The 22,568-nt window shown below is 40.2% G+C and overlaps 1 protein-coding gene across 1 annotated transcript in view; it reads right to left on the bottom strand.

Moving 5' to 3' along the window:
• arap2 (ArfGAP with RhoGAP domain, ankyrin repeat and PH domain 2) overlaps positions 1-22,568 on the bottom strand; it is a 176,588-nt gene that overhangs the window by 14,873 nt on the left and 139,147 nt on the right. Inside the window, exons 21-27 of the mRNA XM_080874158.1 lie at positions 22,271-22,483; positions 21,947-22,052; positions 18,706-18,853; positions 16,117-16,194; positions 8,227-8,301; positions 3,948-4,065; positions 1,070-1,192 (exon numbers count right to left, since the gene is read on the bottom strand). Coding sequence (XP_080730284.1) covers positions 1,070-1,192; positions 3,948-4,065; positions 8,227-8,301; positions 16,117-16,194; positions 18,706-18,853; positions 21,947-22,052; positions 22,271-22,483 — 861 coding nt within the window. The remainder of the gene's footprint in view (positions 1-1,069; positions 1,193-3,947; positions 4,066-8,226; positions 8,302-16,116; positions 16,195-18,705; positions 18,854-21,946; positions 22,053-22,270; positions 22,484-22,568) is intronic.

Raw genomic sequence — 22,568 nt, 5'->3', positions numbered from 1 at the left:
CACCTAAACTATGCTGCCATGTTCTTTTATGAGAAAAGGGGCATCCTCTACCGAACCTGAAAACAGGCCATGCTCGTTGAGACTTTTTCTAAATGTTCTTTCATGAACTTTAACATTTAACAAGCTAATTGACTCCCGTAGAGTCTGACATTTAGCCCTTGAATGTTTCCACTTGTAAATAATCTAATAATCTCTCACTCTAGAATGATGGACTTCAAATTGGTTGGAAATGTCTTTATAACCCTTCCCAGAATGATGGGCAGCAACAATTGCTTCATTAAGATCGTTTCTGCTTAGCATTTTGTTAACACGCATCTGTTTGCTTCAGACCAGCAAACTTCAAGACTTCTGTTTTACCTTTCAATGCTCACACTTGCCGATGATGAGATGGTCAAGTGCACTTGATTAGCAGCACATGGCTGATACTTAACTATAACTAAAATACTTTCTATGAAAGCAGTAAGACTTAGTTTTCTGGCTTTTTAAATAAATAAAGACACTTTTTGAGTTGTTCTTCATCAAAGAGTGTATGCACCCAATCTCAAAGCCTTCATTCATGTCCTGATATGCTAATCCAGGGGTAGGTAACTCCAGGCCTCCAGTGCCGGTGTCCTGCAAGTTTTAGATGCGTCCTTGATCCAACACAGTGATTCAAATTGCTAAATTACTAAAGGACACCTGTCTGACTGCTGAAGTTCTCCAGAGGCCTGGAACTAATCATTTGATTCAGGTGTGTTGACCCAGGGTGAGATCTAAAACCTGCAGGACACCGGCACTTCAGGCCTGGAGTTGCCTACCCCTGTGTTAATCATACAATTTCATTACTTTTATGAACAAATACTATGAACAAAAGTGTTGTACTTGTACTACCCTGGAGTAAAAGCACAAAAAAGCACAACATGGCTGGGTATTATGAGTTTAAACTAAACTATTATAATATAAAAAACAGTCATCAATAAATGAACAAATGAGCTGTTGAGGAATAATGATGATCTGAGAAATAGTAATGCTGGATAACAAGATATGGAACAGCTGCTTCTTCTTTTGTAACATCTACAGCATACTCTACCTTCCCCAAGAAGTTTGAAACCTACAAACTTCTTTATAACAAGAAAAGCAGAGCTGGGGTAGTCCAAGGAGCTCCACTCCAACACCTGCTCAAGAATCTTCTCACTGTGGTGCAACGGTCGCTCTGTTAAAAAAAATACATGAATTAATTAATAATAATTTAGCTCAGAAACAGAGAAATGATTAAAGATAAAGTATAGCAAAGATGGCAGAGATCTGAAGACAAAGTGGTCGCAAAAGTCTTTTGTGTTCTCTGATCTCACACGAATTATAAACACACAAAACAAAACCACATCATAAAATCCATGACAAACTCCAGTTAGCTAAATAACAAAATTATGTTGTTTCCCCCCCAGTTTCATCACAGAACAGATTAAATTATCTACAGCATATCAGGGCCTGATTATAAAAACACACTCATGTGCAAAATAGACCTATTATCTCTTCTTAATTGGCGAACAGGGTACATGCTATCAGCCAAAAAAAATGAAGATAATTTGTGTACCACCACCCCTGCTCCGATGCTTCCATCTCTACACTCCCCTGTTTTTCATAACCAAAGAAGGTTTTAAAATAAATAAATAAATAAAAAAAGGGAGGAAGGGAAAAAAAGAGCCACAATGGCATAACCTATTCATAACAGTGGGCTTATCTTCTCCCTGGAATCTCTGCAGGCCCAGGCCATGGAATTAGTTCCTCATTTCCCCACAAATATTAGCTCCCCTTTTCTGCTTATTGTCCTCGATAACAGTGTTTATCGGTAGCTATATTCCAAAATGGCTAATTAACGCACTTCCCCTCCCTCCTTTATGCTTTTACGAGCAAAACCTGTCACGCTACCGCCTTCGAAATCGCTTAACTATTTACTGTTCCACAGACATATTGTTTTGGCATAGAAAATATGCTGAACCTTCAGCAAATATATTCAGTATTCAACACACCTTCATTTTTAGAAGAGGACGGCTCGTCCTCTGTAACTTTGTGAAGAGCAAAACAAACACAAGAGTGAGGTGTAAACTTTCAGTGAACTGCTCCGTGACGTGCACGGGGGAGCGCAAGCTAAGCAACTTCGCGACAAAGCTCAACTTCGTCTGTAGGCCCCCGCCCCGTTCTTGACGTATACCGCGTTATGATCAAATGCAGCACGTGTAGTGCGTGAGGCGGCCTCCGTGCATATTAATGCAGGATGAGGTGGGTCATCTTTCTAGGTTGATCATGCAGGAAAGATGAAGGCAATTTATGACGTATGACGGTAAGGATGATTCATTTATGTGCATATCAAACTGACGATGGTTGGCTAATTTCCCTGCGTGCTGCCGCGTTCACAGGCGCTGGTTCATTAGAGATAGCATAATCTCTCACCAGGTCCTCGGATAAGAGGAAGTGTGATCTTTGTATGTGCCCCTAAATGGAAATGGCCACTTGAAAGGTGATGCAATGTTAATTGGACCGACGGAGAACGTGACGGCAGAAAAGTTTAGAGGGAAACTTTCATTTCATTTATAACGTAAGTTCACATTTTACTCGAAAAATTTGGAGGTCACACAGAAAAAGTGTCCTTTAGTTGTAATGCAGCAGGTGTATAAAAGTTTTAGCAGTCTGGAGTCAAAGCCAAATGATAGCACTGAGGAATGAAAGCAGAAGCTGGGTTAAAAGAAAAAGATGGGAAATTGCATATGATAATAACATCCATAGCATGTGTAAATTACCTCGTGACATTAACCGACGTTAATGTCAAAGGCAAAAGTCTTCACAAAGATCAGTGCGCATAAAAACTGCTGTCTTTCTGAATGTAGCATTTCAGTTAAAGAATAAATGACCTTTTCATCCCAACAAAAAGTACTTATTGCTAAAGAGGTGCTTCTTCGGTATTAGGCTATTTCCTTCAGATGGATTTTAAGAAGTCGCAATTAGTGAAGTGTTGTTGCACAAGTTTGGATAATCTGAGGGAAAGAGCTATATGTTATATTTAAAAGCGGATTAAAGTAACAGACAAGTTACAGTGGAGTGAGGTTCAATAGTTAGAGACATATTATACTCATTTCCAGCTGAATGCTTTTATTCTTGCGCTCTGCTGGGCCTTGATACAGCCCCCTTAGATCGTCTACAATTTAAATCAAGCCAAACAAGAAACCGACATAAAATCTGATGATTGGCTAATTTCCCAGTGTGCACGGGTGTGTAAGTAGGTAGTGACTTCTCAAGCTATTACTCATGCCCACGCCATGTCCGCATACTGTGCTACATGTGCCGCACATAGTGGCAAACTATGTGACTGCACCATTTACAAATCACAGCAAACCTCAGTATATATGCTGATGGCAAATATATACTGGCAAACCAACCAAGACTAAAAAATAAAATAAAAACTAAAAGTGACTTGTAAATAAGGCAGCAAATAAAAATACCTTCAAGTAAGTCGAGGACAAAAAAGCTTGCTTTCTATGCTTACTTCACAGGAAAAATAAACTTATGACTCATGACTTCGACACATTAAAGTGAAAAATAACAAAAAAGGACAATCTCCTAGGAAAGGCTGTTGGTTTGAAATGTTTCACATTCAACCAATTACAAGTAGCTGCTACAATCAATCGACATTGCGCAGGTAGGAGGCAACCAGCCTTGTCTGGGATGTGTCTCTGTACAACAGGGAAACAGGAAATTGCCAACTTGAACCCCTTCAGTCCCAAACTAACAGTAGACTTATTCTGTCTTATTATATGGAGTTTTTCCTTCCTACTGTCGCCAAGTGCTTGCATATCATCACATTGAAATGCCTAAGATAAAGTCCATTGGTATATTCAAACTCCTGTGAGTTTTTTGTGAAAATACTCAAACATTTCTAAGAAGGAAGTTTAGTGGTTAGTAACCTGACATACCTAGCTCTCCATTTTCAATGACTTCAAAGGTGGTCCAAAAGTCGTCGGCGTTAACGGCGACGTTCCTCATATTCAGCGCCGTTTCTGCAAGCTCAGTGGGCCGCATGCTGGGGGAGACCTACCATAAATGCATAAAGGGAAACGATCACACAAAGTAAGCAAACTGTGGATATAAAAGGTTAGATCAGGGGTGGGCAATTCCAGGCCTCGAGGGCCGGTGTCCTGCAGGTTTTAGATCTCACCTTGGGTCAACACACCTGAATCACATGATAGTTCGTTACCAGGCCTCTGGAGAACTTCAGGACATGTTGAGGAGCTAATTTAGCCATTTGAATCAGCTGTGTTGGTTCAAAAAACCTAAAACCTGCAGGGACACCGGCCCTCGAGGCCTGGAGTTGCCCACCCCTGGGTTAGATTATAAGCTCTGTGGATCAGTCTCGATGCCTTCAACCATCTTTGTCTTGAAAGAGCCTTTCACTGCTTAACCCTAGAACACTATCGCTGGGTGATTTACACCCGAGAAAATACATTTACATGATTTCTCTCTCCTGCAGCTGTTTGCGTGTCGAGGAGCCTGTGCCATCACCAGGGAAGTCTCAAATGTCCCAGGAATGGGTGGACCAAAGACCAGCTTTCCAGAGTCATTATTTTGTTTTAGGAGTTTTATTTTTCATTTTGTTAGACATGGCACAGTTGAAAGTAAAAGAAGACCACTCTAATTTGTCATGTGTTGTCATATTTTGATATATTTGATTACTTTTCATTGGTTATATTATATCGGGTAAAAATCACCCAGCATTAGTCATCGTGTTACTATTTATAGCGATAGTGTTCTAGGGTTAACATGCACAACTATCCGACTCAGTTATGTACACAGCGCACAGTTTACATACTTGACTCTTTATGAACGGCACTGAACTAAGGAAACGCGCCACTTTCCTCCACAGAGACAAATGAAGAATTAATGTTAAACTGCGCTGCTTAGTGCTGCTCTGTAACCCTGTGCGCCCTTGGAGCCCTGCTGTCACCCTGTTAACAAACACAAAAACAACTAGAAAAATTTGCATTTCCTGCGAAAATGCAGTGTGGATGCTTAAAGCTGAAGCTGCATGCAAAAACCAGCTGAAAAAGCTGAAAAGTTGCAGAAATTGTAAAAGCTTTTCAGAAGCAAAAGAACTTTGCTAAAATGGAATAACTTAGCAGAACTGCAATATCTTAGAGGAAACATAATACTTGGCAGAAATACAATTATATAGCAGAAATGCTATATTTAGAAAGAAAAATATAATATAGTAGAAATAGTATGATTTAGCAGAAATACTGTATTTAGCACAAGTACCAAAAAGTAGCAGAAATACTATGATTTAGCAGAAATACTATGATTGAGCAGAAGTACTAAGATGTAGTAAAAGTACTTTGATTTAACAGAATTACAATTATGGAGGAGTAATACTTTAAAATGGGAGAAATAGCCTAAAGGGAAGAGTATTTGTGCCATGGAGTGTTAACAAGAATGTGAGGTCCATATTAGAAAAGCTGGTAAAATCATAAAAGTTTGCAGAATTGTAATAAATGATGAATATGAATTACTGGTCTGTGACAGTGTATTAATTTGTAGGGAAAAAAACATGTTGACCAAGGTGGAATCGAACCCACGATCTTTGGCTTGCAGACCCGTGTCATTACCAACTGCGCCACTGGGAAAGAGAGCAGCCGTTTTGAAAAACAGGGTGATGAGGAGTCAGAATTAGATCGCGGTGAGAGGCGAAAAACGCCGTTTTTTGGAGTTACAAAACGTTGTGTAACTCAAAAACTAGGTGGACTAGAAGCATAATTCTTGTACTGGGTGAATCAGCGGACTTTGGTGTACTTTAACTGCGATTTTCATTGCTCTATGTACATCCGTCGCTGAGATATGACGAGAGAGGAAACGGAAAACCTCAGATATGATTGGCTGGCTGGGAGGCCGTGCAGGCCCTGATCTGTATATTTGAATGTCTGAGTCCTCACAGAGGATTGGCTGCCTGGCAGAAATATATAGAAATAGTATGATTAAGCATAAACACTACATTTAGCAGAAATACTATATTAAGCACAAATCCTATAAAAAGCAGAAATAGTATATTAAGCACAAATCCTATAAAAAGCAGAAATACTATATTTGGCACAAATCCTATTAAAAGCAGAAATAGTATGATTTAGCACAATAGTAATAAGTTAAACAGAAAAATCGGAAAAGCAAAATGGACAGCTGAAAAAATGCTGAACATGCTGAGGGTCCCTCAAATATACTTGTTAAATGAAAAAAATCAGCAAAAAAAATATATAACAGCCACACAATCAGAAATATGTACACATAAGGAAACACACATGCACAGAGAGACACACACACATGATCCAATTCAGTCAACCAGTCTAAATATATTGAATTTGAAGCTTAGAATGAGGTCATCCCATTAAAAGCCTTTCTCTCTCTCTCTCTCTCTCTGTCACACACACACACACACACACACACACACACACACACACACACACACACACACACACACACACACACGGAGAGAGAAGTAAGTTTCTAGCTCAGTCAAGCAGCCTTGGAGCTGCTGAATTTGAATCCACCAATCAGAGAGCCTGTGCACTTTTTCCCGCCAAAACAGGTGCACGCAGCACAGAGAGACACAGGATTTTTGCAGTCTATTTCTCATAATGACAACTCCCCTCAAACAAATGACCATAATTTCCTAACCGTAGGGGCTAGAACGGTCATTCTTACACCGTTTTGTTCAGAAGAGATGGGGGAATCTTAAAGTGTTGACAATTTATCATTAAAATATGAATTATTAAAGATAATTGACTTCTAATGCACCATAACTGAGTAGAGCAAAGCAAAAACTGCCTTGACTTGCCCTCAAACAACGCTTTCTAACTCTAAATCTATTTGGAGTATCAATATCATTCTTTCACCGTAAGAGACAGCAGGCTTTGGTGAACAATCATGGAAATTTTCAGGTCTCTGTGGAAATCCATTAAAAAGATATGACGAGAGAAAAAAGTGGTTCATTTCCAGAGTTTGAAATCTGAGCGAAGGACGAATTTCCTACCCTCAAACAAGTCTAACTCATTTCAGAACGGTAATAGGTGAGAAAATAATTCTTGAATTGTGAGCGTCAGGAGTGTCTGAAGATATACTGGGACAAGCCTTATGTCTTAACTTTGCTTCGTTAAGGAGATATGACGATTCGAATATACCTCTCATTACAGAAATCAAGCGGTGATTTTGAACAAGCTCCATTGACTTTCTATGGAGAGTTTTGCGACTTTGTGTTGGTCTGAGGAGATTTGCCAAAATTCTATAAATCCCACAACAATGATAGTGACATTTTCGGAAACCCAGCAAAAATACCTACGTTTTGATGTATAATTTGTGGAAGTTGAGTGAAAATTGAGCAAGTAGCAAGAAGTTGTTCGGACATGAAGAGAAGACTGCAAAACCTTCAGTGGCATACTGGAAGCCAAGTGCATAGCAACCATAACAACGCATGTATTTTGTGAAAAATCACAATTTTGCAACTGAAAACTTTAAGAGGCATAAAAGTAAAACGGTAAAAGATTTGAAAAAGCTGAATCATACCTGAATAGCCCAATAATTTGAGAACATTTTAAAGTTTGAATGGTTGTTCTACGTGAAAATATGAGGAAGTAGTTAAGTTTCAGAAACAAGCAAATTTTAGCAGAATTGCAGAAGTTTCCCATTCATTTCAATGGGACAAATTAAGCTTAATATTTTAAAAAGTATAATAGTGAAAAATACCAAAAGACATAGCAGGAATTAGCAGAAATAGCAGAATATTTTAAAATTTGAACGGTGAAAATCGGCTGAAAATTGTGGAAGTAGTTAAGTGCCAAAAAGTGTACAGAAGTCCCAAGAGGAACTCAATAGTGTGGATGCTTAAAGCATCCACACAATAAAAAAAAAATCCTCCCTAACTTGCACAGGCCTATATGCCTCATAAAATGCAATTACTCAGACAATTAAGTCAAATGTCTCTTGATTAGTTCCTATGTGCGGTACTCCCATCAGGTTAAACCACGGACGTCTCGGCCCAATTCCATCATCCACCCTCGCCTCTCAGTCTTTCCACCCTCATCCTTTCTCCAGCTTCACCTGCCTGCATCCCCTTCCCCATTTTTTCACCTCACTACCAGGACCTTTGGGAAAGCAGGTGCACATACACACACAAATTCACACCAGGAGCAGTACGGATATACACACTCTCACCTTGATTAAGCAGCATTTCTCTGGCTCTCTCTTCTCCAGGTATACCTCAAAGATCAAGTCCCCAGCCGGAGCAAACTGAGGAGGGAAAAACAGAGGCAAAAAGAGTCACATCAGCTGAATCCCAACATCGATGAAGCACGATTAATTGGAATAATTTTCTTCTAAATTTCTGCTCCTGTGTGCCACGAATGTAAATGGAGAGAAAGGCGAGAAATGGTTGGAGGATTTTTGAAAAAGCAAAGGTCGTTTTCAGAGCCGGAGGCAAACAGAATCCCGGTAGCGCTAATGGAATGCAAAACCCGGCTAAATAAAGAGAACATGTGTGAGACAGGCGCGCTCGGAAAGGTGGGAGAGAAAGACGAATGTTTCACCTACACCGCAACCGAAATGCTTTCCTCAGGTGTTAACTTTAAGTGTGCTGTCAGTTTAAAAATATTTTGAAGAAGCACCTAAAGATATTTTCATGTGTTATTATGGCAATGGAGAAAAAAAACAACACAAGTGTGAGAATGAACCCAGCAGAGAGAGAGATGGGTTTTCAGCCACTGACTTTTTTTTTGTATCCTTTGAGTCTTGTGCGAGTGAAATACCACCACACAAAAGAAAAGGAAATATGTTTATTCGGGGTAAAAGCCTTTACAAAATGCTGCTGTTTGGGAAGTGAAACCTGACATTTTTAAATCAGAATGCTATGTGTTTATTCACCTTTCTTTGTATACATTTATTTGAAAATGTAGGTGGTTTTAAAGGCAGATATTTACTCTGCTGGTATTCATATACAGCATATACAGTGATATCTATTCCCATGGCATACATCTGAACGCTGAACAAAATAGCTCTCGGTTGTCGTCATCGTTTCCAATCTTGACACAGCTCAGATTACACTAATCTCCAGCTATTCTGTTCTTGGGTCCTACTTGATTAGTTTCGAATGATTCACAGTTCAAAAATATTTATCATATACTGGACCTCAGTGCAACCCCTCAGTTCATAAACAGCATTTACCCTTTGAGGCTACCCTCCATTTATACCAAGCCTCTTGTGTTTGGCTGTGCTTTACAAACAGAGTTTTAAGAAGCAGGTTTGTCGGGCTTCAGTCAGCTAAGAACAAGAAAATGAGGATATAGTTAACACAAGCTCGTCAAAACTAGATGATTGAAGTTTGTAAAATGTTACCTAGTCTGATGAGCAGTGTTGGTCAAGTTACTCGAAAAAAGTAATCAGTAACTAATTACTGATTACTTCCCCCAAAAAGTAATCCCGTTACTTTACTGATTACTTATTTTAAAAAGTAATTAATTACTTAGTTACTTTTTAAAAACACAATTTACAACCTGAATAGGTGATAAAGCGATAGATCTTTCAGCCCAATTCTACTTTTTCTGTATAATCCATCATACAAAATGTAATCAAATGGAAAAGTCTCTTTTTAAAACTTGTTTCATTAGTTTTAACTTTATGCATCAAGCAAAAATTAAATTATATGCCTTGAAGAAATTTGTTTAACATTTAAACCTATTTTCTGCATATTCCCGCATATAAAATAAAATTATTTTTTGTGTTTACACTCACTCTTTCACATAGATGCAAGTAAAACACAGCAAAAAATCTTCTTGATGCATTCTCAATCATCTAGGAAAGTAAATCTCCAAAAGTTAATTCTGTTCATCTGGACGTAGCGTTTTGTGGGAGAAACATTTCATGAGAATTTGCATATTTATGATTAAGCAACTGACCTCCCAGCCCAGTGTTCCTTCAGTGGGCTGGTTTCAGTCATTATGCAAATGTCCTGTTTATAAGATTTGGAAAAACCTGCAGTCAGCTGAGACTGAAGAAGTCACTTGGATGAGTGACGAAACGTTTCTCCCACAAAACTCTACGTCCAGATGAACAGAATCAACTTTTGGAGACAGCAAAAAATAAATAAAATCAAAGATTCAATGGCACTAAGTTCAGTCGCTCTTAAATCTATTTTCCCGTTTGGCAGGAGTAGAGCAGGCAGAGATTTGCCCGGTGCCATAGCGGTCATGTCGGTGGGAGGATCCGGGGGTTTCTCTGTGAATTTCACATTCCTGTCGCGGCTTGCTAGGTGCTTGCTCAGATTTGAAGGTAAATTTTTCCCTGTAGAAAGAAGTTTTCTTCCCACGCAGACTGTACAGCGGACACTATAACGTTTTTGTCAACTAAAACTTAAAGAAATGTCAGTACATCCACGCTTTAAACGCTGCATGGCCGTACTCTCTCCAACACTCCACATTATCCATTTTCGATCTACACACAACTGTTGTTGCCACGGACGTCGCACATGCTTACGTCGTTGTCATGAGGCACTCTCACAAACAAAATCATGATGGTTTAGTAACGCAGTAACGCAGGGTGCTTACGGGAAAGTAACAGGAATCTAATTACAATAGTAATCCCTTACATCAGCGGTCCCCAACCACCACGGACCGGTTTATGCCCGACAATATTTTCATGGACTGGACTTTAAGGTGTCGCGGATAAATACAACAAAATAAAACTAGTACCGGTACTGAAAAAAAGAAGATTTATTCATAACACGTGTGAAAAGACCCAGGAAAACCAAGTTAACGATAAAAACGATAACAAAATAACGCTGAAAACCGATAAAAACCCTGAAAACCATACATTTCACACCTGAGCCTCAACTCTCGCGGCCCGGTACCAAACGACTCACGGACCGGTACCGGTTGGGGACCGCTGCCTTACATTACTTGTTACTTGAAAAAAGTAATTGGCTTACAGTAACATGTGACTAATGCGTTACTGCCCATCTCTGGTGGTGAACCTTCCCAGGAGTGACCAACCTACCAAAAATACTCCAAGAGCATCAATGGCTCATTCAGGAGGTCACAAAAAACGCAGAACATCTGAAGAACTGCCTCACTTGTCTCAGTTAAAGTCAGACTTCATGATTAAACCATAACATAGAGACTGGGAAAAAATGGCATCCACTGGAAAGTTCCAAGAAGAAAACCACTGCTGACCAAAAAGAACACAAAGGAGCATCTCAAAAAGCATCTTCATGATTCCCAAGACTTCTGGGAAATATTCGGTGGACTGACGAGACAAAAGCTGAACTTGTTGGAAGGCTTGATTCCTGTTACATCTGGGGCCCGTTCTTCGTACCTCGCTAAGTAGGTTAGCCGGATTAGATTGTTGACGATTTCGCGTGATCCTGGATCAGTCGGTTCCCCGAAGCTCATCCGGGACTTGCTGTCATAGCAACAGAGCCGTAAGCGTAAACCTGCTCGGGAGCAGGTTTACTTTATGTAAACAGGATTAGATCGCGGCCACGCAGGTATGTCCGCGTCATCATACGAAAGCAACAGCGATATTCCACCACTGTTTCACCATAAATAAATAACATCAATGTAACTAAAGACAATGCAGCACTTGATCCTTTTATTGATTTCACACAGGTCATTTCCTAAAAAAGGGAAATGTACTATTAACATTCTATTACATGTATGTGATTATTACAGATTTAATTCATATTTCAGAGTAGCAATTGTAAATTACTTCGTGTAATCAAGATGAGAGACCACGGCTATAAAAGCGAAGGTGGATTTGGGAAGCCTGTCGCAGCCATGTCCTGTCCGTATACGCGAGCCACCCATTGCGGAAGGTGCAAGATTGATAAGGAGAGTCCTCAGAATTCAGCGTATATTGCGGGATAGACAGGATCCTTTAGCTCAGCGCGACAGTGTGCTCATAGAGAGATATCGATTTTCCCGTGAGGGTATTATTCACTTAACCAACTTGTTGACGAGGGGGTGCAGGACCACCACCTGTCTTTTTTTGCTCTGCCCTTTTCTTGGTTGCTGTTATAAACAAACAGATTATTCCAGGGTCTCTTTCCAAGAGACTAAAAGCAATATAAGTGATAAATATTACCATTCTGTAGGATATTCTTATATTTCACTTTTACCTGTTCCCATGTTCTAGTGGGTCCTGTCGTGGCTCTAATGTGAAAGAGGATAAAATATAACATATTATAATATAATGTAATATAATATTGGATAATATAGTGTAATATAATAAATCTACCCTACCGCCTACTGGTGTTGGCCAGAGGGGCCGATGGCGCGATATGGCAGCCTGGCTTCTGTCAGTCTGCCCCAGGGCAGCTGTGGCTACAACTGTAGCTGCCTCCACCAGTGTGTGAATGTGAGAGTGACTGAATAGTGGCATTGTAAAGCGCTTTGGGTGCCTTGAAAAGCGCTATATCAATCCACTCCATTATTATTGTTATTATTAAATTACTTACGAGTTTAATTTGTCAGCAACTTCCTGCCAGCCCTCGCTCCTTGCTTTTGCAGCCTTTGCAGTGTTCCCTTGCGTTCTGATTAAACTCTGAAACTCCTGAAATCCCTCACTCAAGAGTTCTTGCTCTGCTGCCGAAAAATACCGAGCCGAGCGCGCTCCGTCGACATTTTCGCCGACCAATCAGAGGGTTGCCGATCAATGTTTCTACTATCGATGCGTGGCCCCTTTTACGACACCCAGTGATGTCACATTACTGCGTCCAGCTGTACTAATCGTCAACAGCAGGTGTGTTCGGGGAACCGGATTAGCGAGCTCACGGTTAGCGCGATGATTTGATCTTGGATGTGTCATTTGATCTTGGATGTAGTAAGCGACGTACGAAGAACGGGCCCCTGGAGTAAAACTAACTAACTAAACAAACTAACGTACGTTCCATAGTTGATGGAAATATGAGTTCTGTTCTCTATTCATGCCTTGAATCTGAAGAGCAGTTGGGTTATTGCAGCAGGGCAATGATCCAGACACACCATTAGTCAACCTCTGAATGGCCTAAAAAAAAAAAAAGCCCAAAAAACAAAAACGAAGGTTCAGGAGTGGCCTAGTCAAAGTGTGGACTTAAACCTGTTTGAGATGCTTTGGTATGACCTTAAACAGCCTGTTCATGATGAAAAATCCTCCAATGTGTCTGAATTAAAGTAATTCTGCAGAATAGAGTGGGCCAAAATTCCTCCACAGTGATGTGAAAGACTCACTGCCAGTTATCACAAATGCTTGATTACAGTTCTTGCTGCCAAGGGTGGCACAACCAGTTATTAGGTTTAGGGGGCAATTATTTTTTCCACACAAGGCCAGGTAGGTTTGGATAGTTTTTCTGCCTTAATAAACAAAATCATCATTTAAAAACAGAATTTTGTGTTTACTCAGGTTGTTTTTGCGTAATATTAAAATTTGATTGATGATGTGAAACATGCACGTTTCAGAAATAATCCCCGAAACTCTGACTTTCATTTTTCACTTGCAGAAACACAAAGAGAAGAAGAGAGTTTTCTAATTCAATGTAAGCTATGCAAAATTTTTAAAAAAAAGAGTTTTTAAATCTGCCCGACATCAAAGAGGTCAAATTCCAAGTAATGTCTCGCTTGTCGGTACAAATCACAGCACCTTTCTCCAAGTGCTGGAGCTTTAATCCTCTGCTCATCAAATTAAAAAGCGGCAGTGTGAAAAACTAAAAAAGTTAAGTGAAAACGTGAAAATGAATTTATATTTTTGAGATACAGGGTCATAGCTATAGCACCTAATCTGGATTTCTGGCAATGCAGCGGGAGCAGTAATCTGTCTCAAGAGAATTAACAACTAAGTGGGCACGACAAGGGTTCTTTTTTCTTAGATATCTTGAAATTACAGTTACTTTTCTTTTGTCATTTTAATGTGCAGGTGAACTGAGGTCCATTATTGGCTTTGTGCTGGGAGAACTATCGCATTGAAAAGAGGGAAGGAAGCCACTTCTGACTCCTGTGGCCCTCAAATGACACAAAAATTACAGTCATTCAAACCAATGGAGCTAAAGCTGTAATTGTGAAAATGTCACACACAGATATGGGGCCATCTTGCTTTCCTCCTTCCCCTTCATTGTTGTGTATTGGGAGGAATACCGGGACCACTTTACAAACATTACAGCTGTGGGCTGCAAGATAATTAAAGGGGAAAAAACATGCTGATTACTGTAGAGAAAAGGAAAGGGAAGTTTAAATGTTTTAAAGGGTTTTAAGGAGATTATGGAGTAAAGAATGAAGCCATTTCTAATCTCTCTAACCAAAGCCGTCCTCGGCCTGGCTGTAAATGCAAGCATCGATTTTTCAAGTGGCACTTCGAATTTAAAAGGCATGACAATGTCTCGCACCTCATTATATCACTGATTTACTCACTCCCTAAGTCGAACTATACTATCCACTTGCTGGCTGTCTTCTTGCCATTCTTCCTTGAAGACGAAACAGATGAGGTCAGAACCTTCACCTGGAGGGCCCCGAGTCCTCTGAGACAATCGTCTCGTGGTTTTCGAGTGAAAACCCAAGAGCCATTTGTCCTGCAAAGCTTCTTATTCATACTTCAGCTTCTGCCTAGGCTACACACACAGTCGCTCAGTTTCTTCTTTAGACTACAGCCATGCTGGCTGACGCTGTTCAAAGCTCTTTATGATGAAGTGACATGAAAACTGGCATCAACACCCCAGTCAATTTGGTGATTTATCTTACCCCCAATACTTTAGAAGCTATATTCCATTAGATTCAGTTGTACATTATACTTTAGTGCTAATTAACAAAGGTCAGCATGCTCTTATAAAAGTTTTTTGTGAAATCTACTCCTGTGTCTCAGGAGCTTTATTTAGCTGCTTCTCTTTTTAAAGGTTTGCTCGACTTTGCAGAGATGGAAGCAGCACCCACCCGTGCAGGATAAAAATTAATTCTCACATTCTTGAGTTTGTTGATTAATTCCACTCCAGAGGAATCTATAGACTGAATGTTGATGGTTTTTATAATAATGCAACATTATCCTGAAACAGTTGCTGTTTAGAAAAAAAACAGGATGAATGATGACCGTTGCATTTAATAGAGTTCTGCCCTTTTGGTAACAACCCAGAGCTGAAAAGCAGTTTTTACCATTTTCAGATAGCCTGTTGAAAAAAAAAAATGCAACTGAAGTGCTGTTTTTTACATGATGGCTTATGTAAAGCTGAGCCACACATCACTATAAATACACCCCATGCATACATAACCACAAGAGTGGCATTTATCTGTGGGTGGGAAATCTCATCTTTACCAACTTTTTCCATATTTCTAGAAGCGGAGTGCAAGTGGAAGGCGATTCTGCATAACAAAGATCAATATTATGGACATTTCAGTTTACTGCTTTAAACTTTTCACCTTCGTATCAGGCACAGACCGACTTCAATTGCTCTTTAGCTTTTGCTCCACGGTCTGGCAGTGGCCTTTACAGCAAAGCCAGCGAGTGATCATAAACGATCAAACAGAGTCAGTAAAACAAGATGGTTAATGTAACATTAAATGACTTTAAGCAAAGTTTTTAACTTTGCTAAAATTTCAAATCATCCCTAAAATAAACATACCTATTATCTCCGCAGAGAAATGTTCTCCACGCTGACTTGTAATTACACTAAATAATTGCTCTTAATGAAAAAACTAATAACTTTCCTATTTTAAGACCTCCGAATTCACATCCAAAATCAAAACCTCATCCCAATTTTCACCTCCGACGGCTTTCTAACAGCACTTGCTTTCCACTGAGTAACTTTTTTTTCCTCCACAGTTATCTGAACCAAATGTTTTTCTCGGCTGAGGCATCCAGGCATAAAGTACCTGCTGTAAAGGTTAACAGGAACAAAGCCCTTTTTCCTCACCCGCCTGCTCCTGCCTCTCCCTTCATTTCTGCCAGAAAAACAGGAAACCTGTTCAAACGAATCCCACATTTTAGAGTCCCTGACGCACGCAGGCAAATCAATGCACACACACACACACACACACACACACACACACACTGAACACCCATTTGTGATTTCCATTCGGGTTCTGCGGGTCGACCTACTGTCGTGTCCTTCTTGTCGTTCCAGCGTGTGATGAAGCTATTCTCTCTCTCCATCTGTTGCACCTGGTCTTCACTGACCTGTTGAAAAAGCATCACAAAACACACACACACACACACACACACACACACACACACACACACACACACACACACACACACACACACACACACACACACACACACACACACACACACACAAACACACGTCAATTCAGACTGAGCCAGAGAAAAGTTTCTAATCAGGTAAACCGCACTTGAGAAACATCATCTTGCTTTATAGAATCCTGCAGCCATTTTTGATGGTCATATTAATTTCAGCGCTTAAATGCGATACGTGGAGGAGCAGATTAAACCTGGGAAAGAGTGAGCTGCTCAGCTAACACTTCTAAAACCTCATTTTGAAAGAGAAAGTTGGCTGCGATGAGTGCTCGACACTGAATACTCTCTTCTTTCATAAAGCTCTGTGTGGGAAATGACTTTTTTTTCTCCAATCCAACTTTTTTTTTAAACATCATTATCATTTTCAGAGAACAATTTCCTTTGTTGGAGTTATACGAGTGGCAGCAAAGATTGGGGTTGAAAATAAAATCCAAACAAACTGGGAAACTCATCGCGTGTATGTGTGTGTGTTTAGGCCTGATAATGGGCGCCGTCGACAGAAGCCACCACAGAACTGGTGCTTTAATTGGCGAAGCGTCTCTCGTTTTATGGTCACACTGAGCGTATTCGGCGCTATTGGGCTCATGATTGGTTGGGCTTAATGGCTATTTGTCATGCGAATGATGGCGTCGCCAACCGATTTGGAGTGAATGAACCTCCTTTTACGTTAGAAAAAGAGGGATCCGGGCGTTCCGAAGGGAATTAACAGTCAGTCGGTGCTGCGTATCCCATAAGCCAGGCAGCTCTCCAAGGGTAACATTGATCCTGAGCTCCCCCCCCTCTTTCCCATCCACACATCAGCAAAGTCAAGCCTGTTGTGGAGATTTGGCAACAACACTTCAGCTCCCCAGATGGTTGTAAGAAAGTGTAAATAAAGTCATGCCTGCAGCTTGGTTTAGATATGCAATATGGTAATATCTGGATACTTTGTTTCGGTTTTTTTACTCAGCCATTGATTGTCTACACATTCATTACAGCTTCTATCCTGTGTTACAGGATGAATGATAAACACGTCTGACACTGACTGTGCGAAACATGACAGCGTTCGCAGGATAAGATCTATATTTTTCCGACTCTTCACCCAGTTTTCAAATGAAGGCCAGATTTTTATCCTTAAAAAAAAACAAAAACAGAAAACACCACGCTGCCTTCACGGTGTGGAGAATTCCCAAAATATAGGAATATCATGGGAATACACCCAGTTGGCAACCAGTTAATTGAAGTGCCTTACTGCAAAGAGAGGCGCCACACATGAGTTACACTCAAGTGTGACTCTAATTAATTGCATTATGTTGTCAATCTGTCTGCATTTATAAATTAGATGATAATTACTTGCAAACCTTGGCCAATATGTCTGAGAGTGACTGCTGTCGGTCCGAGTTGGACAACGGTTACCTGGAGCATGTTGGTCCAACTAGGCAACCTGGGTAATTACCCTCCAATCAAAAGTGTGTCATGGTAACTACTGTGTGAAGACATTCAATGCAATCACATGGAAACCACTGATATTTCTTAGTCGCAAGGAGGTCGCGGACAAGTTTTAACTTGAGAGACTGATTCATGTAAGATGCATCATATGAAATGTAAACTCCCGTGGGTTTGAAGCTCAGCTCAAAGCAAAGCAGGTCTAAAAAGTGAGGATGTCTTTGCTTCTTCTACAGTTCAAAGTCCTCTGCAATGTTTAAAAGTACAAACGATAAATTCTCTATATATATTAAACCACAAATACAAAGCTATTTATGTCATTTATTACCAGTGTCTGACTATTATTAATCTGCTAGGGTACCTTGTTGTTCATTTGAGGTATAAGAGGATCGTATGGAGGCATCTGCATTTCTTTATATTGTTTAACAAGCAGAAGTCCAGATTATAATCACGTGAGCCAGGCACGAAAGATAAACAGCACATTAACTTTAATCACAGTTAAAAGTTGTTTAACCCAACAACAGAAAACAAGAAACAAGAGAAAAAATGGCCGTTTAGTCCTAAAGATAGCATCAGATATATTGGTGATACCAGAAAGACTCCACACATATAGAAGAGAGCTTTACAAGGCTGGGCTCGTTTTTTACTTCGACCAAACATGTCCTGAACCACAGAGTCCACTGTTACTTTTCTGTTCTAGGTGACCTGTTTTTCCTTTATTAATATAATCTGTGCCACCTGTCTGTGCAGCGTACATTTGGCAATAACACAACGCGGCAATAACCTGAGTTGAATATTACTGAATGTACCAACCGTCTTGTTTTTGTTTTTTGGTTGTTTGTTTTTTTTATAACTTGTGCAATGTGTGTTTATGTGATAAAAACTGGATGTTATCTAAGGTACAAGAGGAAGATCCATGTCAAGCAGCTGAGCTCAGTCCAATCGGTTTTTCGTGGTTATCAACACAAAAGAAAAGAAAACCCCACAAGAACATTTCAGACTTACACTGAAGAGCGTAATGTAGTTGCTGATTAGGTCGTGGACCACACTAATTTCCTGTGTGGTTTGTCCTCGAGTCTGGAACAGGCAGGAGGAGAAAACGGAAGCCAGTTTTTCACTTGGCATGCGGTTCAGGTGGGAGCATTGCTGGATCCTGAATAACAGAGAGAAACATGCTTAGAAAATCCCTTAATGTACCCGCAGGTCGACACGAGTGGCTCATATCTTTTGCTGAATCGCTCTCGTGGCCTCTAAAGCCCACTCATACTACTCGCTGTGGCACGAGCACACAGAGAGCTGAATGAAACATCGGGCCTCGCTCCAAATTAAGCATCAAGTCAATTAAGTCTTCTCTAAACAATCTATATCAAAAGGAGCTAAATCTATCCACTGCAGGTTTCCAAGGGAAATCGAGTGAATGATACACGAAGACAGCAGTGTGCTTATATTTAAAAAACAACATAAGAGGTGGAAGAAGGGGTTTTTGTAGCTGCAGCACAGTATCAAAGTTGTGCAAGCTTTTTCTTTGGTTCTGTATCTTCTGTGTTGTTTGTCTCTGCATTTCCACTCCAGGTAAAACAAACAGTAAATCAGTAGTTTCAGTCCACAACGCGCGAGACGGCTGTAATTTATTACTAGAAATCTCCACAGTTCAAATTATCCAGAGGTGAAGAAGTAGAGAATTCAGCGGTGTAACCAACTGAGGGAAAAATATATGATTTTCATGAAAAGAAACAAAAAGCAGCGCACAGCCAGAAATAGCGCCGCTCGTTTTGTAGACCTCAGCTATGTGTTTGCTAATTGCCTGAGTCTTTAATAATGAGCCACACAATCTGTCTCAGTTGAAAAATGCCAGCGCTCGCTAGAAACAATATGGAATTGATTCATCGCTTTCAACCGAAGGACACTGTTACTTCACAAAAACAATCTTTTTCTTCTCAGCTTGGTTTGTTTTTCCCCCACAACAACTTTTCAGTGCATTCACTGTTCAGCAAACAGACTTAATTTGAAAGAATATTTAACAGTATTGGTCAGATGGAGGGAAAAAAAGCAAACAAAAAAAACGGGGGTCATTAGGGGAATAGAGGAAACAATGCAGCTAATCAGCAGGCGACAAGCAGCAACCAGAGGGCCGCTCGGGCCTCATGACCTTTGAACCGCTATGCTCGTTTTGTCTGTGATGCAGAGCGGCCTCTGCAGAGCCACACTTGTTTCATCGGACAACTTACAAATGCATAATATTGCAAAGTAGCTATCAAAGAATGGGTTTTTAATCCCAATTAGTGCCAACAAGTTGCTGCAAAAGTGGTCGAACTAATTAGGCTGGTTTTGAACTTTGCTGCAGTAAGTAAGAGAAAAACTTGTGCATCACGAAGATGCTGGGTCATGCAGATGTGACCCTGGTTCTCCTTTGACTTTACACTGCGTGAAGATGTTTTCGTGTCATATCCATCTGCTAACAACCAAAAGATGACTAACTGCTACATTGTGCTGCTGGCCCCAGGAGACAGAAGTTGATACCAGTGATAAAAAGTGAAACAATGGATGGCAAAACTTAAGTTGTCTGGCACTCAACTTTGCCTGTGTGTGCCGTGGGCATTTTTTGTTACTGATAACTCAAGGATCCAAATGTCATGTTTGTCTAAGTTCGGGACATTCTGCTCAGACAAAAATAATAATAATAATAATAAACTTTATTTATAAAGCACACTAAAAAACCAAGGGTATACCAAGGTGCTTGACAAAAATAAAATAGGAAAAGGGAGATGGGAGGGAAAAGAGAAAGGACCTGGCACGTATCAATTATAAAAACCTTGACAATCATAAGATATAAAAGTAGTTCACAAGCATAAAAAATGTACCAGCGCACACCAAGTGTTAACTAGGTGGAAAGGCAAGATTAAACAAATAAGTCTTAAGCCGTGATTTAAACAGTGGCATAGAGTCAGACGCCCGGATAGCGACAGGAAGGTTGTTCCATAAGACCGGGGCAGCTACAGCAAACGCGAGACTTCAGCCGAGAACGAGGTTGCTCCAGAAGAATTTGGGTAGCAGATCTAAGTGCTCTGACAGGTGTAACCTGAGAAGCTCATTGAGGTAGCTCGGCGCCAAGTTAAAAATCATCCTAACTGTTAACTAGTCATGATAAGTAAGCATGTTGCAAAACCTCTGCACTCTACATCAATCACAATAATTCAATTCAGTCATAGCGCTGAATGAAGCTTCCCACCCTCAAAAAAAACACAGTGCTAACTCTTTCATGAGCAAATCGCAATGTGTATATAAAAATCATAAAAACCAGCTTTATTTAATCATTTTATTCCTAACAGTTACTATATCTGTGTAAGCTGATGCTACGGCATTTGGACTGCACTTTGCAAAATATGTAAAATACATATAATCCAGAAAGCTATGAGTAATGTTTGAAAGCCAAATCTCAGCACTGACTAGCAACATTAGCTTGCTAACAAATAGGTTCATTTAGCTTTTAGCTGCTAACTAGCTGTGTGGTGATGCTCTGAAACAGCTAGATGTGCTACTTTTAAACGGCTAAGGCTATCTTCTTAGCATTCAGCACTGTTTTCCCTTCCACTGAACATAATTTTTTAGAGAATGAAAGTTTGTTTAAACACAAACATTTAAATAAAATTAGATTATAGCAGAAAAAATATATACCTCCCTGTGAAGTCTAAGCACAGGTAGGATAAATTTGGTTAGCTAATGCAGCTAATTAGCTTATGAGCTTTGCTGTTTTCCATGCATAAAAACAGCTACAAAAAACTACAGAGAAATAAGGAATCTGGCAAATGCTAGGATTTTCAACAGGTTTATCTGGTAGGCTGATATCCTTCCACTTATTTATGGTTATTAAAAAATAGTCCCTGGTCTCTCTCTCTCTGTCTGTGTCTCACCCACTCTGTCTGCACTGTGTAGGTACAGCAGTTTCCACTGCTCCATCTGTAGCACATAATTAGTGTGGATAGCGAGCATACATAAATAGAAGATGCATTTTAGAGTACAGGGTTAGTGGTTAGAAACCAGCTCTATCATCTTATTTACTGTGTTGTGTTATTTTTATTAACACAATGTTGTTTAAGTCGTCTTTGCGCCTCGGGTTTCGAGTTTTTAAAAACCCTTAAAGTTTCCCTCCCAGAATGTAAAAGTTGACCTTTGTAATAAAACAGCTTCACTAACACAAATGCTAAACATGTCAGAGCTCGATGCCTGTGATCTCGTGCGTTTTTACCTGTAAAGATGCTGCAGCAGGGCTTCAAGGGTTGACCTGTTTATCTTTGGCAAGCTCTCTATGAAAGCGGAGTACTTCTTCACTCTCTGCCTTTCGCTCTTCTCATCTACCGAACCAAGCAGAGAAGAAATATAATAAAATGAATAAACACAAGTACAAAAGCTTATGTTCAAACACATGCCACAAAAGGGTTTTTACAATATGTTTAAAATTACTCTGCAAATTCACACAGTTTAGCATGGTGGACTTGTGCATTTCTCTCTTTCCTACAACTCTGCAGACTTTATAGTGTTTGACATCCCACATGCCAGAAAGCTCACACACCCAGAGCTGACACCCAGTATGGATAGAGCTCCTTGGTCAGTAGTGCATCTTCTGCCTGAGACAAGAAGCTCTTCAGCGTGTCAGTCACATCCTGAAGTTGGTGCTCCTTCTCCCTCAGCTTCACATTACGGGCATCATGGGTGAACTCCTCCAGGAGGTGAGACACTCGACCAGGATTCCCAGGCCTCTGGTAGACTCCCTCCTGGCACAAACCTGGGTACAGTGTCAGAAGACAGCTGATTAATAAGAAATCGCCACCTTCCTTCTGCACATGTTCTATCCAAATGACAAATAGCTC

The sequence above is a fragment of the Rhamphochromis sp. 'chilingali' genome (assembly GCF_963969265.1).
Source record: "Rhamphochromis sp. 'chilingali' genome assembly, chromosome: 1".
In the NCBI taxonomy this organism is placed as follows: domain Eukaryota; kingdom Metazoa; phylum Chordata; class Actinopteri; order Cichliformes; family Cichlidae; genus Rhamphochromis; species Rhamphochromis sp. 'chilingali'.
The sequence above is the reverse complement of the archived record's forward strand: the minus strand, read 5'-3'. Positions and strand labels throughout refer to the sequence as shown.